Source organism: Egretta garzetta, unplaced genomic scaffold (assembly GCF_000687185.1).
Source record: "Egretta garzetta isolate BGI_Z169 unplaced genomic scaffold, ASM68718v1 scaffold442, whole genome shotgun sequence".
Classification (NCBI taxonomy): Eukaryota; Metazoa; Chordata; class Aves; order Pelecaniformes; family Ardeidae; genus Egretta; species Egretta garzetta.
The window spans coordinates 1,639,731-1,664,319 of NW_009258961.1; the positions used below are offsets into that span (position 1 = coordinate 1,639,731).

Genomic DNA, 24,589 nt, shown 5'->3' on the forward strand with positions numbered 1-24,589 from the left:
AGCCTTTCCTCATAGGGGAGGCGCTCCAGACCCTTTATCATCCTAGTTGCCCTCCTCTGGACTCTTTCTAGGAGTTCCTCATCTTTCTTGAACTGGGGAGCCCAGAACTGGACACAGTACTCCAGGTGGGGTCTCACCTCTGCTCCACGGCAGAGGAGTTCTGCGGAACACTTCGCAAGACAACCATGAAGATAAAACTTCACATATTTACACAGTTACACAGGCTTTCTCCCAGACTGGAGGAGTGGTGGTGTTAAAGAATAGCGACACACTGTGAGAGGAAAACAAAAATGTTTGCAAGGAAAAAATCTAGTGGGATGAAGGAAAATGTAACAGAAACCAAAAAGAGTTGGAATGCGACCTTCCAGTGCCAAATGAGAGATGATAGATAGGGTGGGGATAGCTTGTGGAGTGACTTGAAAGCAGTTAATTATCACTGCCCTAGAAGATAATCGTAGAAGCGCTCGAAATAAATCTACAGGGAGAAAAAAAAAGCGCACTGCTTAAATCTGAGAAAAGAATGTTAAGATTCAAGATGAGTGGTTTAGGTGCTCGCATAAAAATTCATTCTACAAGTTGACCTTGCGTATTTCCTTAGAAATATTCCTCTTTCTGCGTGAATACCCACAACTATACACATTTTGAGTCTCCGTGAAGCCATGTGGTCTGTTTTTTAGAACCTTCTGTTAAGTTTTCAAAGTCTTTTATTAACAACTTAGGTAAACTGTAGTCCATGCAACATTCTACAGATCCCAGAAGATCACCTTTTTTGAGGGTTTTATTGCAGGACCGCTATCTTGCAGCCAGCTCTGAACAGGCAAACCTTCCTGGCAAAGCCTCATTTGAAGCTAGTGGTAGTCTATCGACTCACATCTGGCTGGTGCCTAGGTTAGGTGGGAAAGAAGATTGCTCTGATGGCTTAAAAAAACATAGAAAGCTTGCTTAAATTTGAGTGAGTTTGTGCTCTTGCAGTACTGATTGATTTTTCTTCTCCATTAAAGCCTATCTTTTAATTTAGGATACTGTTACATTAAATAACTTTATGGAAATATATCATGAATGAATTTATCAAAATAAGCGTGAGGATTGTAGAGGTACCCAGACAAGATAAATTGTGTCAAGTGAGCTAGTTCTAAAATGGCTAAAATATTTCTCTATGTCAAGATGCAGCCTACAGGTAGACTGACATATTACAGAGCGCTTTTGAAGTTTGATGTTCTTTGTATCAATTTGATGTCTGTCATACATTAATAAATATTTTAGCTCTAATCAGCCCATAACATGAAGGTCCATTTACATAAGCTCTTTTGGTATTAAGACTCAAGAGCTACCCTGTGATGCTCATAATCGTGCTGCAAAGGTCATAAAATATAAAATAGTAGACTTTGAACTGGTTATTGAGACTGATTGAGGCAGTGTCTTTACTTGCACTTGAGAAATTAAATATTTGGGGTGGGAGGAAGGGAAAAAAAAGTTATCTGGAAGTCTGTTTAAAAAAAAAAAACAGAGAGGGAGGCTCTTTGTAGTAGAGAAAGTTAATGACATTTGGGTTATGGTGAAGGTTTGTTTAAGTACCATCACAGATAATCGTGCATGCATTATTGTGTTAATGAGATGTATAGAAATTGTTTCTGAAAGAGTATAAGGGCTTTTATGGAAAGTAGTGGTAAAAGTTTAAGAGGTGAAGTGACGCTTTAGTGCTGCTACGTACGAAAAAATCTATGCCACACTAGCTTTTTTGTTTGTAACCTACATCGAGGCAGAGTAGTTGATTTTATTTTTTAAATATCAAGGTGACCATGCTGTTCTGTGTGTCAGAATCGAGAACGTAGCAGTAGCTGTGACAAAAGCAGCTAGACTCCACCTGTTTCAAGCACAGGAATGGCAGAAGCTGGAGAACAGTATGCAAGATCACAGCTGTATGGAGAAGTTTTCTAAAGCTCAGCTGACAAGTGAGTTGCTACTTTTTTCCCCCTTACAAATTAAGTTATCTGTGTATTTAGAACCCTGTTAAGTTGTCTGTGTATTCAGAGTATTTATTTCAATGAATTTGGACTTTGCATCAACTTAAGTACATGCAGGCCTTTGGCCTTCTGTAATTAAAAATTATTACAAGGAAATAAAATTGCTTTGTATCATTTCAGAAGACTTTGTTTGCGAGTTATGATTTAGTATACTGCTGGAAAATTAACAATCCTTGACAAATAATTACTTCAATGCAAACAGACAAACTTTATGACCAGTTCTAGACTCATGCTCTCACTTGTACACAACTCAGAAAGGGTCCATGTTTGGGTGAAGTTTCCATTTATTCATTTAGTACACAGATTTTCTTTAACTCTGCTTGAATTAAAAGTATTTTTTTAATCTCAATTTTTTTCCATAAAAAAGATTATGTTGAGTATTTAAAAGAATTTATGAAGAATACCATTGTAACATGAAACTGAAGAACGTGAGAATCTAAATGTTTGGGACAGTCAAACATATAGTTTGAATTGTGACTTTTATTGCAGTGGAAAGAAAAAAATTAGAGGCAAACTGATGGAGCCTGCTGCAGTTACCTCTAAACTTCTGAAGTGAATGCTTGTAAGGTGGGATTATGTAGCCCAAATACACAGTAAAAGGGTAATTTTGTACCTGAAAACCCTTTTTTTTTTCTGGTTTTTTTTTTTTTTCTTTTACAATTTCATAATCATTAGCTTTTTTTTTTCCCCTTCCCCCCCACCCATCTGTAAGGTCATCTGTGAAAATTAATCTGGGTTATGCTGCCTTACTTTATAACTTGGCTGGTTTATCGTTTAAATTTCACCCTTTAATTTTGTAGTTCAGTATTCATCACTGAATCTCCCATTCAAATGCTTTGAATATTTGAGCTAATAAGTTTTCCAGTACAGAATATACAGGTTATCTTCTTGTCTTCCATTTACGGAGGAAAATTTCCCATTTGTCAGGAGGCTCCTGTTCTCCAATTCCATGGAAATACTATTTTTCAAAGACAAGAAAACAAAAATAAAAGAATATTTTTCATTTTCTTGGTAGCACAAACCTGTCACACTTTGATGTAGAAAATATGTTAGAAAACTTTTAGTACAGTATCAAAGATGAGCTAATCAGGATAAAGCTTAACTTAAGTATCCATCTTAAATGAAAACAGTAAAACATTGAAGCATTCAATTATGTAACTGGAAGACAAATATACTGAATAATCATTTTTGCACCATTTATTGATCGCAATATTACAAAATCTCCTTAAAGCATAAATTTTCCTTTAAGGAATTAAATTAATATTAGAAACTTAATTCAAATGTATCTTAAGCGAATACAGCTTCTCTTTTAAATACATTTCCTCTGTGCGGCCAGAATCCCTAGAGTGACAAATTGATCTCTTGGAACTTTGTCATAATGAGGTCTTAATCCAGATGTCACTTCTGAGGATGTAGTTCCTTACACTTAGTGTGAGCTGAACGAGAAGTGCTGCTGAAAAGACTAGCAGTTGGTCCGTCACTCCTCTCTGTCCCAGCAATGTACTCGCTCTTTTCTACTGTGCATAGGAATCATGTGACCACAGGGTGAGTTGGATCTGTTTGCTGATCTTGGGCAAAATCAATTACATTTTTATTTTATCTTACTTCATTTCCTGTGACTTAGCTGCAGATTTGATGGAAAACTGATTAAACACGCTCTGTGTGATCCCTAGTCTTGATGCAAATAACACTGTGTGAGAACTCAGCTGAGAGTGCAGATGGAGAGTAAAGCCACCCCTGTCAGCTGCAGTTTGCCTCTCATTTGGATTAAGCACCATCTGAAATCCCAAAACTGTGGTTTCAAACATCTTGGTTTTTTGAAGGGAGCTATTTCACTTTGTATATTTAATTGATATGTAGCTCCAGAGTGGAATGCATACTTACCATTAGCTACACAAGACAGATTGCCTGCATTAGAACACTTTTTTTTTTTTTTTTTTTTTCCTGGTTCATGTGTTGTCCGAATTTGTACTTCATGACAATTGCTGCAAAGAGACACATCATACGTTTCTTCCTGGATCCTAATGTTGATCAGTTCATGCCTTCAAAGAACGGAAAATAACTTCTTGAAGTTGAAACAAGTTTATTTAAATTACATAAACATTTTTCACAGGTAGGCCTCAAGTTAGAAATTAGTTCTAAGTTTTGTCTACAAAATATTCAGGGATAATGAGTTTCCTAATGGTCATTTTGTATGTATGTTTGCACCTTTTCCATGAAGAAAGGCTTTGCATAAAAACCAGAAATTGTTTTGTAGAATTTTAATGAAATTTTTCTTTCTTCATCCTTAGCCATTGTCATCTTAAACTATTAAGGTGAATTAATCTACAGTCTGGTCATTATATTGTTATTTCTTCTACAGAGATGACTTCCATTTATGGCTGAGCTGATTAGCTCTCAAGTTCAGTAATCAGTGTAACAGTACTTACTGCTCTTACAGTTTCACCCAAACATACAGAGCCACACATTTCATTTTCAGCAAATGTTTATTTTGGAGAGATTGTGCATTCCTTGATAGTTGCTTTTAGGAAAAATAGTGGCAAGATCAGTGAGCAGATGAAACTTAAGACTCTTACATAGTTGGTTTTAAATGTAAGTGATTTGAAATACGCAATTTTATTAGACGATGGTTTCTGCCCTTAGCTGTCAATTGAAATTCAGTCTATTATGGCTTGGGGAAGATGCTGTAAAATACGTGAAGTTGTACCTTGAAAGCATGCACGCTATTGTTTATCAGTTTCACATGTGGCTGTTCCTATTCAGAGCTCTAAATGTCTTTGAAAATAGAGTCGAATAAATTTCACAAAGGTGTTTTTCATACTACAGAAATATTTGTTGGCTAATACAAAATCACTCGTCCCATCAGTGCAGTACTGGAGGGCGAACATATGCTAAGCACGGGAGACACAGTTTGCAGTTACTGGCCGCTGGCAGAAGGGAGCCCTCCCAGCGAACTCAAAAGCTGAGGGATGGAACGCAGTACATACTCTCACCAGCCCTCGCCTGCACCTGTTTGAAACCGAAAGGCGAGGATGGAAGTCTGGCCTCTGGTGTTACGGCTAGCTTTCAAAACAAAGACTGTTTTGTATTGTATGCAATTTATAACCTGTATATGATGATGTAGATTTAAATTTCGCCTTCAGTCAGAGATGAGTTTTCTAAAAACAAACTAATCAAGTATTTACTCCTTTTTTTTTGTTTGTTTGTTTGTTTTCTTCCAAAGTGACTGTGAACCACACAGAGCAAAATCTGACAGTGTCCCAGATTCCTTATCCGGAAACATGGTATGTGTTTTATGTAGACAAGTTTACCTGCGAGGAGAATTATTCTGAATCCGAGGATATTCAGTTTGAAATGGTCTTACTAAACCCAGATGCAGAAGGGAACCCGTTAGATCACTTTAGCGCAGGGGAATCTGGTAAGATTTTTTTTCTTAAAATTAGATTTGTAAGTTAAGGATCTGATCACCCAAACGAATCAGTACTTACTATGCTTGGAAAAGTATGGCACTGGGGGATGGATAGCAGAGTCTCTTATCTTTCAGATTCTACTTTCTTGCAGAGAGTAAGCTTTAATTCATCTTCTGGCATTACAGAAAAATCCTTCCCTTTCTCTAGATTGACTTTCCAAAACTTGCCTAACTGGAAGCATCGATGCACAGGGAAAGATAGTGTTGACATCTTTGCTGATAGGTATTTTTCCACTGTTGAAATTGTAAGCTTTTGCTTGAATGTGAATTTAATCCCTGATTTTAATTAATTTGCCTATTTAATTCATTAATCCTTAGCTTGATTCTGTGCAACACGAGTGCATGCACAATACAACATTTCACCAATACAATTTCAGGTCAATGTTTAGGTCTTTCTAAGTATCGTAGTCACAGGCCATAGATGAGATGCGTCAGTCCTGATTTTATTTTAGAAATCCAATTTTAAATCTTTAAACCTGCAAAGAAAAACTTCTAGAAGTCACTCAAGACAGCATCTGAAGAAATGCCTACATAAAATTACATACTTTCGACAATCCAAACCAACCTAATGTATGTTTCATTGCAGTTGAGCAATGAAGCTAAGAAGCTTCACTGCTCTGGGAGGCCTCATCAACGTGTCACTAAACTAGGTCTGTTGTGAAAGAGCCCAATAGGCTTTGTCTGCCTTCATATATAGATTTAACCTACATACCCAGAATGAGCCTAATTGCTATGCTCAGGATCATGTGCCCTGCTGTCATTCTTGGTCTCAAGAGGATGTACAGGGAACAAAGGCAGCTCCCTTTTTGCAGGGAAGAGAATATTCGCTGAAACATACAGCAGAATGAGTAAGAAAGTGGCACTATTAATCATCTGGTTTTAGGGCTTATAAGTTGACCTACCCCTCTCTAACTGATTGTGCTACAAACTTTGTTGGCAGTTTTTATTTAGTGATTTTTGTATCCAGAAGTGAATTCTTAGTTAATTTACTTATTCTGAAAAGCAGAAGTAGCGTTTTTTTTGCTAAATCTAGGGGCAACGCAGCGATAAGATATCGTGTGGCCCTGAAAAGTGGTGTACAGACCTCTCAGAGAGGTATCTCAGCTCTGTATCAGGAAGGCTTTGAGCACTTGGAAGCAGAACTCTGAGCAGCTTGCATGCTGAGCAAGGAGGTGTATAAATATGTTGGATGCACATATTTAGATCTAACAAGTAGGAAACAAGGTGAGCTTCACACGTCATGTCTCCCACAGTTGCAGAGGAACACCTCTGTTTATTCAGAATTAAAACCTGCAACATTACCGTGAATCGTGAAGTTACATGCCTGTGTCTACTTTCAAAGAACTGACAAGGATTTCTTCTCCTTTCTCTCTCGCTCTTTTTTTTTTTTTTTTTTAAATTCAATTTTTTTTTAATGCATCTTTGGGGAATATTTTTTTTCCTATTTCCACAGAGATGTGCAGCATAGAACATTAGGGCATCAGAGAAAAGATCCAGCTTCATTTCTTGGTTCTTTCACTTGGGCAACTAAAAACTGCATAGTTCCAGATGGTTCTAGCTAGGTCACCCTTCACTTTCGTTACTAAAGATGTGGCCTAACACAGGAGATCCCAAAATTAAACGGACTGTGAGGAAAGTATAGGGAAGAACTTGAGACTGTAACCCTGTGGTTAAGATGTTTGCCTTGAGAGAGGAGGAGGCCTGGCTTCTGCTCCCTAGCGAGTAAGCTTTTATCATTTTATATGGTAGGGTTTTTTATGGAAGGCATGGTGCCAGTGGAACGTAGGATTTTATAAGGGCAGTTGACCAGGTAGACAACATTTTGAAGATCTTTGAAGTTAGGTATTTCAAATCAAGGTACATATGCTTTATTCCCTTTGTCAACTCTAGATTACTTGAAAGTCAGGAAACTTAAGAGAGGTTGAAAATTACTCTTTGTTTTTTTTACAGTTGTGTTTCAGTGCAACTTTCTCCTAAATCCATTTGGTCTCAAGCCAATCATCCACAGTCTGTCTTTGATTGGAAGGAGCTTTCTATCCTAAATGTTTTAGTGTTTAGTAAAAGCTAGTTGATCTTCCTGAAGAGTTTTCCACGTGTACCCACTCATCATGGTGAGAGATAATTTATCTACAGAATCTTTGCCAACTTCAGTGGGCATCTTTTGAAGCAGAAAGGTAGTGAAAGGAAGAATAAGAGTTTTGACTTAAAATGCATGTTTTTGTCAGTCATAAATCAGGCTTTTTTTATAGGTATAGAAGAGAAGCAGAGTGGCCCTGAAATTTTTGGTTTATGAGTCTTTATTACCTTATGATCTTTTTCTCCCATTTCACTGATTAATTTGAGCCATAGAAGTTATAGTACTAGCAACTACTCAGAACTCATCCAGTTCTAGTGTTTTTCAACTTAGATACTGAGATGTGTGTATTTGCTCTGTTTCTCATCTCTGGGTGGAGCTGGTTGAAGTTTTTAGCAGAATTGTTTTGCTGCTGGAGGAAAAGCATTGTTCAGAATCTGATTCTTTGAGTACCACTTCATTTTAAGGAAGGTTGGAGAAGAAAAACAGGGGGGTTTTGTGATAAACTTCCGTACACCTGTTTTTGCTTATAGCTCACTGGCTTTGATCCTCTGGGGGCCCGTATGGTGGGTTCCAAAGCTCATGGACAATAGAAAAGATTTCCAGGATCCAGGTCTCCAGGGAAGCATTTTACCAGACTACTGCCAGACTGAAAATTAGAGGACTTCTGTTTTGTAAATAATATCAAAACCTTTTTTTCAGGCATTTTTTCAGATTGGTGCAAAAAAAACCACTCTATGAAGTTACTGTTGTTCTCTGAGCTATTCTTCTTTCCATTTTTCTTTATCTAAAAGTTTTCTGTCTTGGTCAGCTGTGCTTCTTGGCCTATCTACTTTATGTGGAGGAAGAGTGACACCCAGTGGTTAAATAGATTCAACAGAAGTCTGTTGTGGGTTTGTCTCCTCAGATTGGGCCTTTAAAAATTGAACAACAACAAAAAAAAAGAGCTAAAAATGAGTCCTTTAACAAACACATTTCTGGCTGATCAAATGGGTTGCAATTATTTTCTGCTTATCAAGAAACTTTATGCCACTTTATACTACTTCAGCAATTGCTACAAAGCTACTTGTATTTGAACAGAATCTCCCCTACACCCAGAAAAGGTATTGTTGAATAAAAAACTACTTTGTCATATCAAACAATAATCAGCTCTGAAGAAATTCACTGACTTTCTTGGATAAAATAGGCTCTAATTTACTCATTTGATCTGTACTACCATTTTGGGTGACAGTTACGAAGTATTTCCCAGTGATTATATAAAAAAAAAAAAAAACATTTTTTGTTTTAGTTATTTACTGCTAGTAGCAATGTTTCTTTATAAAAAATAAGCTGTATTTCTTTTTTCACAGGATTACATGAATTCTTTTTCCTGCTTGTCCTAGCATACTTTGTAACGGCTTGCATATATGCACAGTCCCTATGGCAAACAATTAAGAAGCGTGGACCTATGCATACCGTATTAAAGGTGTTGACAGTTGCATTACTGTTGCAGGCTGGTTCAGCTTTTGCCAACTACCTGCATTTCTCAAGGTATCGTTGCTTATTTTTGCTTTCAGTCTTAAGACTTGAAGAACATTCTGTTGTAAAGATCAGTACGTGATCTTTCCTGTGGTGATTGTGAAAAACATAGGACTGACTTTTTAGAACTACATCATTGCCTAGATGTTCTTTTTAGAGAGAACACGCATTTAAGACTCACTCACTTAAAAATACCATCTTTTATTCCTTTATCAGTTATTCTAGAGACGGAGTAGGAGCACCTCTTATGGGAAGTCTGGCAGAATGTGAGTACGCTTGTCTACTGTTTCTTACATATTCTACACATTAATCTGTATAATAATACATTAGCAAATGCTGTTGGACTGTATTATGATCTTGGACCATACCACTGGGTTTTTAATATACTAGAAGTTGCTCTTCTGAAAAACAGGTTTTACTCTGGATGTTTACGATAACTGTATTTAAAGTTACACAATTGTGATACTGTTCAGGATGTTTTTAAAGATTCTCTTGTCTGAAGATTCCATCCTACAAACACTTAAATACATGCCTATCATGTGAGTAACTGTTTCACTATGTTGAAAAGTTTTGTGGAGTTTGCATGATCTAGAGTAGCAAAGCTTTTCAGGAAACAATCATGTTTTACGGAGTGTGTCATTTCACTAGCAAACTTAACATTGATTATAAAGAAAGTGTTTTACAGCACAAGCGATACAGTTAGAGTGATGCAAAAAATGCTTAGGTAAAGAATTGATGCTAACAAAGCATTTTTCTCCGCTCTGTATAGATATTCTGAGTTCTCATTGGAACTGAATTCCTGTAACATCCCTTCCCAAAATGCACTAATTTACTCCAGCTGGATTCTTCAGGGTTAAACATCGTTGTGGTTTTTTTCTGTAGTTCACATCTGAAGCACTGGGGGGTTGTTTCTAAGCAAATACATTGCCTTTTGATTGGCCTGAAGCACCCCAAGAAGGCAGTACTGTGGTAGTGAGATAGCGTTGGAGAGTAACAGCCTATATAGAAAAGTATTTCCCTTCCTAGAGTTCATTTAGGAGCCTGCAGTTGGAATTAACAGCCTCTTGATGGCACTTGGCACCACAGTAATTGCCTCTTTCTTGTTTTAACCATTTGAGTTAACAGCTCCTTGCAGTCTCTTCAGCAACTGTATTATTAAACTTTCCCTCTCACCTCCTGAAATTAAATTAAATAGAGAATATGGAGGTAGTCATAGCTCCTGCACAGTGAGAAAACCAGTGTTAGCTACGCAGCCAGAACTTCAGAGCTGTATGTTAGATTTTCTGCGTCTGTGTTATAGCAGAGCTCACTTTTATTGCCTTAAAGCAAAGGTTATTTAAGAACAAAATAATATTTTTTTTGAATCAATAGCTGAATTTGTTAAATTCAGCTAAGAGAGTTTTCCTTTCCTGCTGTTTTTAAGATTCTTGGTTCCCAAAACAGTAAAAGAGCAAAAGTAATAGAAATGTGGAAGGCTTCAGTGTCAATTACAATTCTGAAGAATGGCTGGTAGCAAGTAGTATAGTTTGAAGATGGAAGGTGCTACCATTTTTCCTATATCAGAACAGAAATCCCAGTTAAAAGTAAATGGTAAAATTTCTGTTCACTTCAGTGGAGCCAGAATTTCTTTCTAGAAACCTGTTCAGATACCATCCCAAGCCATTATTCTTTTCCTGCCATCATTTAGTCTTTACCATGTATAAATACCTGACCCTCAGTCTAATTTATCGCCTAAGTTAATTGTGTATATCACACAAGTAATGATGGCGCTCAAAAGCATCACAAATAGTGATCTATCAACTTTTGATAAGACAGAAATATGAAAAGTCTGTTGAACGGCCAAAAAAGACAAATTGTGATGAAATCAGACAAATGTGTTACCAGCTCAGTAGCGTGTCACTTCACACTGACCCTGGATATCGTGGGATTATTGTAATTTTAAAAATTTCTCTCAACGTTGTACTTTCTGGCAAGGTGTACAAGATGTCAAAGATTAAAGATGGTACTGAATTTTTGTCTTACCCCGTTTCGTCGGGGAATCCAGGCAAATTGAATTGCTGCCACGCTGAAGCAGAACAATATGTATATCCCAGATGTGATTGAGAGATGATGACTGGCTATAACTTACAGGGCAAGTTATCTTAAGGAGTGACAGAAATGAAATGCTCTCTGCAACATCAGGATTTGTTCAGTCATTTCTCTAGCTTGGATTTGTGACACCGGTTTGGCGTGGCTTGAGTTCACATAACAATGTAACAATTTTTTTCTAGCCAGTACTATGTTTCCATAGCCAGCATAGTAAAGTAATTCCAAGACCATTTTGCCCAAAACCAGTGCCAGTTCATTTTAATAAAGAATGAGCATGTTTGTATTTACTAAAAGCTCTTGACACTTCTTAAACAGCAAAGGTGGCTGAATACATTAAGAAGCATTTAAGCATACAAACTGTGAGAATACCAAATATATCCCAGGAGTAACGTGTTGAAGTCTGGTTTATATCCATATTTTGCTAGTATTGCTGAGTGTCAGGGAAATATTGTAGTTGATCTTCATTTGACACACTTCCATCATGTGCATATTAATCTCTGTACAGTGGCAATATTTTCTGTGACAGTCTTTTCAGTAAATGTGGAAGTACATTTAACTGTTATAATACGGTCCAGTTGTATAGAAATAGAAGCTTGCTTTTGTGACACAGAAATACTTTTCTTGTACTTGATAGTGTAAGTGAAAATTACAAATAAGGAACAAATTTAATTGAACTAAATATTAATCAAGTGAAAAAGAAAGCATTGTGGTGTGTAGTGCCCGATCTCTAGTTTCTGAACCAAATTTGCAATTTACATAATACAGTAATCATTTTTTCATGTACATCTCTGCTATGCCAGTACAATAAACCAATTAACTCTTAAGTCCAAACACCGACTTAAAAATTGTTCAATAAGTTTCAGTCAAAAACTTATCAGGTCTAAGGCTAACAATCAACCAGAAAGAAATCTTCAGTTCTACTGTTGGTAATACTTCAGCAAGGCTAATAAGTAAAGGCTTTAATGTATTCTAGCTTGAAGTTTTCTTTATTCAGATACAGCTTCAAACACAGGTTTGAGACGCTGATTAAGAATGTAACTTTATGGACTATGTGTTAATTGTTCCCAAACAGAGCAAAAAAAATGGACATAGCAAAATGAGGCAAAGGTATTTTGCATTTAATAAAATGAAATACAGGCAAGTTGTTTCTCCAAATGAAGTTTGTGTTGGGGTTATTCATTATATTTTCCCCTTGAAGTATCTGAGAGTGGAATTTGTCCTGAATATTTGTGCTTTCTGTTGCAAGCTACTGCATCCTTAAGACAAAGTGCAATTAATTTAAAGTACAATGCAACTATCTGATTTTTGAACAAAAGTTTTTTCAGGGCAAAGAAAAGAATTCATTTAATCATGTTTCATATTTGCAGTGTGATTAACATACATATGATTTTAGTTCTTTAGCATTTATAAGTCTATTTATGCAGATGGACTCCTGAGCCCAGACTTCTTTGACACAAGAGTGGGATTTGGAAGGATGTGGCGCTGTGCCCGTGTTGTTGCAGAAATGCAGCATAACTAGAGGAAAGCTGACAGTGATCTGTTTGGTTGCTGGAAACTACTCAAAATACCCACATTTTGTGGGAAAGCAACCTCAGCTAGTCAAACCTATGATCAAAATTATGACTGAAGGTGATACAGAGGTGTAAATGTCCATCCTTTGTGGGTATATATAACATTTCTCTTTGCTTTAGAGAAAGCTTTATTTTTGTTGCGACAATTTATTTTTCTTTTGTTTTCAATAGTGTGTGACATAATCTCGCAGATACAAATGCTGTATTTATTGTTGAGTCTGTGTATGGGTTGGACGATAGGCAGAATGAAGAAATCTCATGGCAGACCTCTTCAGTGGGATTCTACTCCAACGTCTACTGGCATTGCTGTAGTAGTTGTTGTTACACAGGTTTGTATTTTATATTCATTCTTATACTGAAATATACAGCTGCTGTTAAGTATGGCAGAACCGTGAACCAACTAATTTCAATATTTTATGAGGGAGGGAGTATCAAGACTGGAAAAAAAAAAACCAACCCACAGCATAATGTGCACCCAGTATGTCTAATAGCTAACAACACCTTCTCTTTACTTTAACAATTTAAGGTGTAGCTGCACAGTATGTTTTTGTTCAGCAGTAAAAACTTAGGAAGTTCCCACAGTTTTCCAAACTCCTGGTTGTGCCAATTTTTCGTAGCATTATACAGTAAACCAGATCAGTGGAATGATCTAGACTGAAGAAAAAAAAAAGATACTTTGGCACAGTCATTTTACTGATCTGATTTATAATGTGGTCCTATAAATAACTGTAATCAGTACAACTGAGGGGTTGTGAACTACACTGGGGGGGTGACAACAATCAGCATGAGAGGAAAGACAAGAAAAGCTGCTGTGAGAAATTCTTTCTGTCACCAAAAAAAATTGAAATTCTCAGTGTCCTCCTCTTAGAACCACTGAAACAGGATGTCTAATGGTCTTTTCAATCAATGTAAGGGAATTCTTGAAAGGTTCGTATGCAGGATTGGTCTTGCAAATATACAAATGGGGTGTCACATAATGTCATTCAAATATTTTCCATTAGTATAAATTAGAAAGTCAAGTAAACCAGTAACTTAAAAGTAAATTGTAAAGGAGATCATCCAACCCTGGTAGTGCCTTTTGTAAACAAATTTTTTTAAATCACAGCATAAAGACAAGAGAATCTGAAGGCCATTGAGAAAGACAAGAGCAGGGAGAAACTGGAGACAGTAATGAGGAAGAGCTTATACTGAAGACTTTGTGCCATTTGAGTAGTATCTATAATTAGTGCTGCTTCCAAACTAAAAAAGTGGACTGCTGAAACGTTAAGAGTAGCTGGGAGCTGACATTTCTTTCTAATTAAGAATATAAACCAAAGGCTATTGAGGTCAATGGGACTTGTTGAAATTCAAATATTGGTTCATTCCACCTTCCTTTGACACCCATCTAGCACCAGAAATTTTACATGCTGGTAGTAAAGACGACTTCTAAAGTATTTAATTTTATTCATGTCTCTCCACTTGTACATACATATAGGTGTATTAGTACTCTGTCACTTGAGACTGGAAAGTTTTTTCTGGTTGTTTCTTTTTTACTATATATGGAAAGGGCAGTTGGTATCATCAGCTTGATCTTTTTTTGGTTGTCACTTGTGGTAAAAGTTGGGACAGGTATCATACATATACATTGCTTCCCCCAGTACTGGTCCATTACACATTTGTGTTGGCTCTTCGAGCACCACTGGAGCATTGGCACAAAGTTGGCTAACTTACTTTCCACCACAAGGGCACAGCTCTGCCACGTCTCTCCTCCTGGTACCATTGGGAGTGTCAGGTTTGGCAGGAGTCTGGTAGGAACAGAATATGGATATCGGAGTATGTCGTTGCATGGGTGGTTTTGCACCCCCATCTCAGTGTCTACTGTCTCCAGCAAAAGTTCCCTGACACAAAGAGTGTCCTTGCCCCTTCTGGAGATGGTGTTTTCCATCTCATGGTCCAGTACATACAAAATATACCTTCTGCCAGATTTCTTCTCCTTAATACAGAATGTGGCTGTTGAGCTCAGGGGAGCAGGATCCAGACTGCATCGCTTCTATCAAAGGTGGTGAGCTCAAGACTTCATTTTTTGGATTGGTCTGTTGTTCACTGGTCTGTCTAGATTGAGGTGGGTGTTGGACCTGCTGTAACAGGGCAATCAACGAGCACTCTTAATGATTAAAAACCTAGAATAACCTCTTTTCTGTCCTGCTCTTTCCCAGAGATTCTTAGGGGAGAGCCAGCTTCTTTCCATGCCAGAGGTTGGCTGGACTTATGTGGATAATCAGAGATGTTCTGAGGACTTTGCTGTGGAGGGTGCTGGAAACCACATGCATTCCCCTAACGCAGCAGACAGATGTTGAACTATGTTAGTTTTATGGACGTTCTGCTACCTGTCCTCATCTCATCTTCAGGGAAGTCAAGCAAGTGGACAGCCTGGGAAAATGTGTTACTCTTCAACTGCAGTTTTGACTAGCAAACTGTCTGACCCTGTTTGCGTGCTACTAGTTCAAATTACTCAGCAAATTTTCAGGGGTTTTTCTCTTCTTTGTACTGATGCTATGGATTCTTTCTTTTTGTTCTTTCAGAAACACCGGCAATTTTCCAGGCTGTGTTTACAGGTTACCATCAGTGTAGGGTGGACGCAGCCTCGTAGTCAGCAAATCTCTTGTGGCCTTTGCGGCTGCAAAGAGGCAGCATCTTAAAGGAGGGACAGGTCTGCCATTCAGCATCTCCCTTTGCCTTAACTTGTTCTTTATTTCAGCCTCAGAATAAAACATTCTCAGGCTGCTCTGTATTCATTAAAGATTCCACTCCTTGCTCTGAGACACAAACCTTGTTCAAAACTCTATTGATAGCAGGCCTTTCCCATCACATAGACCTGAGCAGTTTCAGCTTTTGGGGCTGATTGGAGTGGAGGCAGCAATTCTAGAAAGAGAGCTGAAAGATAGCTGATCACATTGAACCTGACCAAAGTGACACAGAATCTTACTGCATTAGACATCACGCTTCACCGAGGTTCTTATGTATGCCCCAAAGATGTGCTCAGAATGAGCTCTGCCTCTGACCATAGATCTAAACCATCTTTTACTGTACTGGCATTGCATGATATCAGATACCTAAGTACTAGATACGGTTAGAAGCAGTTAATCCACTCTGCCTTGTTGCTACTTCTCATTTCCCTTTTGCTTCCCCCTTCCACTTGCTTCTCAGAGATGATCTGTCCCATGAGAACCTGCCTTTACTGGAGATTGATATGTTATCTTGGCTTGCCATAAAGTCAGTGTTGGCATAGTGAAGGGGAGGAGGGATTCTGCCATAATTGTTCCCTCATGACAAAAAAGAGTGTCTTGTTCTTCATCGTGTAGATGTGGAGGTTCAACTTATATATCCGGAACATCAGGATGATGTCCATGGCAAACATTCTTCTAGCATTTGAAGAGGAACACCAGTACTGGACAGTGGTTGGTGTCCACTGTGAACCAAGATAGGTCAGGAGTATGTGCAGGTGAAGTCAGGGATTTTGAACAGCATGTTATGTAAGCAAGGAGATGGTCATTCTCCTTTACTTTATGAAGAACCAGTTGTGGCTTGAACGTTGGACATAGCCAGTGCAAGTCAGCTCTTCAGCTGCCTAGCTCATCCGGTTCTTTTGTCTACAGCTGAAGTTGTTCTTCTGGATAAAAATTAGGATTTCCCTGCTGACTTCTTAGAGCTCAAACATAGTTCTGCTCACTGCCAGCAAAAAAAAAAAAAGTCTCTGGTATCCACGTCAGCAGGTTGGTGTGTGTTTTCAGCTTGGTCCTGATACTGCAGTTAAGTGAGCTGATATATGCCTTTCTGTGGTCAAGGTAAGGGACTTCAGGGCTTATTCGCCTTAATTTCTCAGGCACAGGCAGCCAAAGAGATTTTTAGCTTCAAGATCATGCTTGTCTGTGAAAGCTTGTCCTTCACTGAGAACAGATTGCCCCATCTGTTGTAACCTAGAAACGTTCCATAGCACAGATTTTTCTTTTATAGGATCCTGCTTTTCTCTAGTGAGTGAGAATAGTCCCAACTCGTACTAAGAGCAATGACACATACTCACCTTGTCCAAGTTTCCAGTGTGTTCCAGTGGTTCCATCTCTGCCTCTAATGCCTCTGTCTTCTGCTTATTTTGGAATAATATAATGAAACTGAAGGAAGCTGGACTTCTGTGATCTTACGTTGCTGTCACTACAGTCTTTGATCAACTGATTCCTGTGTTGTTTACACTCTTTAAAGGGCTAGTCCAGAGCATACCCTGCTGTCAGACATCATTTTCTCATGAGGATTTGAACTTTGTTCTCGTGATTCCTTTACTCCAGCTCTTTGTCATCTTCTCATGAAAGTGGCTTCCTTCATTGCTGTTAGTATTGGTGTAGGTTAAGGAAAATTCAAACTCTCATGAGCTCTGTTCTTTAAGGTTAAGCTACCCCTGGGATCTACCTAAAGTGTCTTCTTAAAGCAGTATCACAGTTCCATCTCCATCAGCCTGTATTTCTTCACCCCAGATGCATGCTTTTGTCAGAAGGATTCTATATATAAGTGGAGGTTTTCTTAAATTTTCTCAGACGGTCTGTGTCCAGTCCAGGGAAGTTAAATACTTTGACTGTTCCCGAGTGTAAACATCAAAAAGGAAAATGCTCTGTATGAGACTGCAGTGATTTTTGTAACTGATAGAACCCTTGTTTGTTGCCTGGGCACGTTCTACCTAAACTGAAACAACTTCTGTGATAGGAATTCATCAATTTCATGACATAAATTTGCTTTAGACACAACTTGACCAAACACCATCTTATTTCAGTCTTACTCCTTGACAGAATTCTCAGTCAAGTAATTTGATTGTTTGAAGATGTTTGCTTAGATTTACTCAGAAATGGAGCGTTATGGTGGGAACATTTGAAGCACGTTGGTCAGATTGCTTACTAGTAATCAGTGATGTTCAAGATATGCATGCTTCACGTCTGTCCCTCTCCCATCCTTCCTTCTTCCATCCAGGGAGCTGAGCAGTGACAGAAATGACAGCAGTCATGCTCACTGTGTCATGGCCTAGGTGACAGAGGGGAAAAGCGAGAGAATACTCTCTAAGGATATTCTAAGCAAAAATTATCCTGTCTGGACTGGTGAGACTCAAGGACACCTACCCTTGGAAGGCACAGGTGGATTCCACATTTAAAAAAAAAAAGTAGTTAATTTCTGTAACCTTTTTGTCTTTATGTAGTTGATGTAGTGAGAGAGCCTTTGAATGTGTTCAGAAGGAAATCTGACTAATTTAGATTTCTAAATTGAGGCATACAATGTCTGCTTCTGAAGGCCTTCAGAGCTACCTCACTCATAAATCAAATTTGCCTACCTTTCTTCAGAAAGCCTGCTTCATTAGACACCTGAAACCTAAGTGCAAGTTAGATGTGTGCAGTAGGTGGACTGGATTCCAGTGTATATTCAAGTCTTAAGATGCCATTCAGCTGCTACATGATGCTGGGAGAGTCTAAATTTCATGGGTATTCTAATTTATATTGTTAATATTCCCAGAGTCTTAAAAAGGTATTCTTCAGCAAGACCCAATTTTTATGCAACAAGTAGGCGCCTGCCTTCCACCCAACTAAGATTCAGAAACCAGGCACTTCTTAGGCTGTTTTTACATAGAGAATCTATCAATATTCTTTCTCACAGTGCTCCTACAAAATCGGATTTTGCGGGAAATGGATACAGTGCGAGAGTTAAGGAGGATTACTGTCTTTTGTGTAGTTGTCCATTGGCTAGAGCGTTTGTCCCTGTATTGGAACAGCATTTGGAACCTGTGACACTCCCTTTCCTAGACCCTAGGAGGTTTCCAAGCCGGTTGCTTGCAGAGTCAGGCTTGCTCGCTCGCAGTTTCTGACCTAGCTGATGTTGAATTCTTTTCTCCACAATGGCACAGCTTCAATGGAAGGGGTGGAGAGTGGCCCACCCAAGAACAGCCTATAGCCTGGCAGTTGGGGCACTCTCCAAGGAGGTGGGAGATGTGAGCTGGATATCCTTTAGGCAAAGAAGGGAATTGTGGGAGATCCAAGTTCAACCTGGGTGAATGCTTGAGCCTTTAGGCTATTGTATAAAAGGGGCAGCAGCACCACCCTCTTACTTCCCCATCTTTAAAAAGAAAAGTGAATCCTGTTAGGATTTTGAAAGAAAAGGCGTAGTCACCTGCCTTTGAAACAAGCTTTACAGGTTGTGGATCCCAAGTGGAAGGAGACACCTCCCTGCAGCTCTGTGGAATCTTTTTATTTTGGATCTTATGCTAAGGTGCCACATTCCTTCTATCCAAATTGGAGGAAACTTTTTAACTTGTTAAACTTTCTAAAAGTTACGGAATGCAAGAAGCGAGGCTCTGTTCCTGCCAGTTGCACTTGGAGTAATAGGTAGCACCAAAAAAGCAGTTCAGGCTAGGGGGTTTTAGTGTAACATGGCGGCCTCCAACAAGCGGAGCGGAGCATGACCAGTTGTGCGGATAATTTAATCTGTGATGGGAAGATTAACTGAGGTTTAGCGTAACCTTGTTTATGCTAAATGTACTTTGCTGTCATTGTTCCTTTCCAGAGCTTTTTATTAATCTGGGAGCAGTTTGAAGATACGAGTCACCACAGCTACCATTCACACCACGGCTTAGCAAGCGGACTGCTTATTGGCCTCAGAGTTTGCCTAGCTTTGTCACTGGCTGCTGGTCTTTACCAGATCATCACAGTGGAGAGAAGCACGCTGAAAAGGGAGTTCTATATCACCTTTGCCAAAGTATGGGTTACATCAGGGAAACTAATCCCTTCTGCTGTAAATGTAATTGTGGCATGCAGTTGGCTGAAGCACTGAACTCTTTTCCTCCATAAGAAAGCTAATGTTTAAGTGTCTGATTTGATTAAATTGCACTCTGTCATCATACTCTGAGTAGTCATTTTAATTTGACAAGGAGTATAGAGCTTTTTTTTAAACAGAAATCCCACCTTTAATTGTGTGGTTTTCGTTCTGTTGATTGAAAATTAAACAATGGGTTCATAAAATAGACAGAAATGTAAATGCAGTTCCTCTAACTGTCATCTCTTTCTTCTGAACTGGCATGTAGTCATTTTATAACTTCTACTTGTCTTCTCTTTCAGGCCTGCATTCTCTGGTTTTTGTGCCACCCATGTCTTGCAACCATTTCTGTAATATTCAGAGAATATCAAAGAGAAAAGGTATGTACGGGCAAGATAAAAGAGATGGAATTTGAATAGTAGTTGTTCTTCATGTTCAGTGTTTGTTAGCAAACTCGTGCTCTTAGACTGTTAATCTTATGACCCCAAAGCAACTTGAAAACTCTTAGTCACACAGCTCTCATTGATGCTAATGTGAGTCATATTTTACAAAGGCATATAGGGTTTGAATCATCTAAGGGTAATCATTCCTTGTTAAGTCAAAGGAAAATATAGAGGGGGTGTTTTGTTTTATTGTTTGCTTGTTTGTTTTTTAATTAAAAACACCTTGGGGATTCTTTTAACAAAGCTAGTAGAAAGATAAATCAGTGAAATTTTTTTGTTGTTTGCTTTTTAGTCTTCATCCTTTTAAAGCTTCATGTGGCTAAATAGGTCAGGGAACCTGTAGCTGAACTGTATGCTCTAAATTAAGAAAACTGCTCAAATATGTAGTCTGGTTTGTAAGCTCTAAACAGAAAAGATGGACTCACTGGGTTTCTGAGTTGCTTAAACATAGAGGGAACTGGAGAACTAGTGTGTGGAGCCTGCCATGTTCAGATAAAGTGCACTACTATTCTCAGGTGATTGACTACCTCATTCCAGGGTAGAGTTTGCTTCTTTTCTTCGTGGTTATAACCATCTGTGCATTTTCAGAAACTGAGCTTTTATTTATGTAGAGGATATGTAAGGGAAAGAAAAAGGTTCCACTAAAAATATATAGTAAATTAAATACCCCGGTGGTTTGGGGGTTTTTTGTTTGGTTGGGGTGGGTTTTGTTTTTTTTTTAAATCAAAAGAAATATTGGGTGAAAAAAAAGACTCCTCTAGAGCTACTGAAGCTCTAGACTTTTTTTTGTTGCTTGATGAAAACATCATCAGGGCAGGGGGACAATCTCTAGAGGTAGCATCAGTAAAGGAAATCTTTGGAATATTTTGAGATTTTTAGCTTACTGAAGGGAGATTGCAGTGCTCTGCTCTTGTGTTTGGGCAAGTTTAACCATTGTGTGCAGCTGCAGTTTCTACATTGTTAATTTTGCTGTGTTTCCTTCTGAAAATGCGCTTCAATATAATAAAAGAGTGCATGATCAATAAATACCATATTCGTTTAAGAAAAAACATCTATTTTAAAAGACTCTCTTCTGCATAAACTTAGACTTTTGCTTTCTCAGAAACAGTAGTTACCTTTATGCATTTGATAAATACTGCCTTACACACACCTTTTACAGCTGAAGAGACTTGCACTGGGAAGAGGTATGGCTAAGCGAGACTGATAAATCACTATCCTCACAGCTCCATGACTGCGCTAGTGCAAAGTGTTTTCAGGCTTCCCCCCCCGCTCTGTTTGTTGTAAGAATAGAATATCTAAACATCACCTCTGCTTGTGAAACTGCATGGGTGGTGAATTGCTAGTCTGAAATTCCCCAGAACAGAGACCGCCAGAAGGGTTGTGTGACTTGCCCAGGGCTATCAACTGATTTAAAAACACCCAGGTGTGAGAGTCTGAATCCTGGACTTGAGATTCATGTTCAAATGTTTTCTAAATGCAGCAGTATTAAAAGGTTTAAAGTTAAACCTCAACCACTGACACAGTAATTTATTCTGGATCATTTGGCATTGGTTCTTTTTCACTTATTTTTTTTCTTTTCTCTCTTTTTTTTTGTCTCCAGATTATTACCATAGGTGTTATCCTCTGTCAGTGCATCTCCATGGTTATCCTCTACAGACTTTTTCTATCTCATAGTTTATATTGGGAAGTATCTTCACTGTCATCAGTGACATTGCCACTAACAGTATCCTCTGGACATAAATATCGACATCACTTCTGAGATGTTTAGGAAGAATACATTATTTAATAAATGTGCAATAATGACCTAAATACACAGGTATTTTTGTCACAGGCGTGTGATACGTTGGTTTCACTGGGAAACTGAGTGATAACGTCAGAGCACTTCACAGACCTTTGGTCTGACGAGGTCCCTAGATTAATCTGTTAAAAGTATTGTGGAGTGGAAAAATCCATAATTTGAATAATTTTATGAATTTTGTTTATGTGTAGCATGTGGTGCTGAGCTGCATCACAGAAAAGTACAATGAATCTTTTTCTCTCCCATTCACAGCCACAAAAAATGTCCTTGCTTTATATCAATACTAGGTTTGAAGGTCTTATAAAATGCAGTTCTTAAAACATCTACAAGCTCATACAAGTCTGAAGCAGGCCAGTGGTGAAATTGGTGTGATGTGTAACGATGAGTAAAAGTTCTTTTATTTTCATGCTTTAGAGAAAATGCATTTTATGTATAAGTATAAAAGAAGGGGAAACCAAAGAGGGAGAGTCCTTTAGAAAACACATGTAAAATGTTCACAACTGACTGCGAGAAACTTTCCTTTATTATTGGTGTAAAAAAAAAAAAAAGCCTTTTTTGCAACCAATGTTCATACTAGTCAAAATTTGAATGGGAATGAAAATAGAGTTTCTATCTGCTTTTTTTTTTTTAAAGATAAATGTAACTAAAAATTTCATCCAGTAATGAAGGTCTAAACAGTATTTGAGGCTTAGAAGATATAGCAACATAAAGGTAATTAAAACAGCAGGCTCACATCTTTTAAAGAAAAAAAAAAAGGCAAAGAAAATGGAACGGGTGATGTGGTACTAGAATTTTAATCCTGATATAATTCATTTCTGTTACATTGAGGATTCAATCATAATTAAGCCATATACACAGATTAAATTAACAGAAGCATTTCAAATAAATGTTGGTTTCAGTCATCAACTACCCATGAATTCCTGCCCAAGGATACTTAATCAGGATTAAATTTTCTATGAATAATTGAAAAACAAAATACTCACTGGATTTGTTATAATCCATGTTGGCACCGGGTTCTAAGTAGTTGCCATCTTCCATCCATTGTAATAAAGCCATACTACTTTGTGCGGCCCTAGCATTCAGAAAGCCAGTGTAAATATATACTTTATTGAAGTGCCTATTTATTATGATGAAATCATGCTGACATTTTTTTTTTCTCCTTCATAATAAGAACATACCTACTGCTGTTGTGACTGAAATCAATCTTTTTGGATTTAGTTTAGTATTTGTAAAATTTTAGACTCCTTTTCACACATGTGTTTTCTTCACAACATGGATTTTATTTTCTAGTAAATGAATGTTTGTTTCTTCTTAACAGTGTGTATTTAATTATGTCTCTGTGAAAATGTGAAGACACTGGGGTTCTAGCTGTAAAATAGGCCTAACTTCTCCATTCGCGTTTGCCTCAGCTGCGAGCATAGTTGAAACATAAGTCTATTCCATTTTAGTTTAGAGGCAAAACTAGACATTTGCCTTTGACTAAGGCAAAATGGCAACATGACAAAGTTGCTCATTAAATCATCTCCTTTCTTATTGTTTGTAATTCAGATCAAGAATGGCAGGTTGAGGCTGGAAAAGATGAGATATTATGATTTCACACAATCTTCAGAATGATTAAAAGATTAATTATTACATTCCTCTGATAACCACACAAAAATATTATTGGTTAAAACTTCAGTCTTTATTTCCCTGCTTATCTCTGTACTTTTCATCTTCTCAAGAAAAAAGCATCCTGTTTTTGATAAGTCTCCAATAATGCAGTAGAAGAGTTCTATCTGTCCTCATGTATAAGACATGAAATTCACACATAAAACAGAATTTTCTGATAGACACAAGAACTGCTTTACAGTTTATAATCCGTCATGGTAAAAGTTTTAATCTGTGCAGAAAAAGCTGTATGCGACTTTTGGAAGAGGCACTCTGGTTTATTCTCCAAAAGTATTTTTCTTATTTCCTATAGCGCCTCTGACTTCAATCTGTCAGTGTTAAGGTAAATGGTATCTTAATTTCACCTTATAAATACACCCTACAACAATTCCTAAAATGAATTTGTAGTTAAACTGAGTGTAAATCTAAAGGGTAAGATGTTGTCTCTTAATTTTCTCCAGATTGCCCCATAAGTCAACAGGTAACACTATCCTTTCTTAGTTTGCCATCGAATCCAATTATTTGAAAATAAAATTTTTATTTTGCTATTAATGCAACTGTAACAATTAAGTATCACTTTCTCGTGGTAAGCGGTACGAAGGACATGCATTTCTGCCCCGGTCCATTAGCATTCTTTCATAACCAAGAGTCACCAGTTTCGTGTGATTAAGTCGGTAATGCGTGCTGTGGCAGTAGGTCAGTATGGCTGCAGTAATGTTCAAGAGGTCAGTTAATTTGGTACAGGGTATCTCCAGGGGGGGAGTGAGAGGGGGGGAGTCTTCAAGTGTGACTAATTTACAAAGCTTCATGCTTACCTGTACTCTAGCTGGAAGCTTACTGCCTCTGGATCATGCCCGAGGAGCGGTTTGAGTATGTGAAAGCCTATCTCTTCATCCTAACTTACATCTTCCGTGAGACCAGCTGATAAGACCTTGCTTTTCATGCTTGCTCACACAGTTACCCATTTTATCAATTTGGTTTCATAACCTCATCTTGAAAGAATAGCTTCCAGCCTTCTTTCAGTTGTCTTCTATCAGTGCATCTTTCTCTTTCTCTTTTTCTAAAATGTGCTTTCTGTCACAAATGAAAAAAAAAAAAAAAAAAAAAAAAAAAAAAACCTTGTCTGTTGCAAACTGGG

The 24,589-nt window shown here is 37.9% G+C and overlaps 1 protein-coding gene across 1 annotated transcript; it reads left to right on the forward strand.

Moving 5' to 3' along the window:
• Positions 1–1,552: 1,552 nt before the first annotated feature.
• GPR180 (G protein-coupled receptor 180) lies at positions 1,553–24,496 on the forward strand. The gene is made up of 9 exons (XM_009634599.2): positions 1,553–1,561; positions 1,769–1,952; positions 5,248–5,442; positions 8,917–9,097; positions 9,302–9,351; positions 12,916–13,073; positions 19,315–19,506; positions 19,866–19,943; positions 21,607–24,496. The coding sequence occupies exons 1-9, from the start codon at positions 1,553–1,555 to the stop codon at positions 21,763–21,765; spliced, it is 1,206 nt and encodes a 401-aa protein (XP_009632894.1). The 3' UTR covers positions 21,766–24,496.
• Positions 24,497–24,589: the final 93 nt, after the last annotated feature.

What these genes read in the sequence shown, in the direction of transcription:
- GPR180 (XM_009634599.2), top strand. An exon ending in AACTACCTGCATTTCTCAAG is followed by an intron (nt 9,098 to 9,301) that starts GTATCGTTGCTT and finishes TTCCTTTATCAG; the next exon opens with TTATTCTAGAGACGGAGTAG. An exon ending in TAGTAGTTGTTGTTACACAG is followed by an intron (nt 13,074 to 19,314) that starts GTTTGTATTTTA and finishes GTTCCTTTCCAG; the next exon opens with AGCTTTTTATTAATCTGGGA.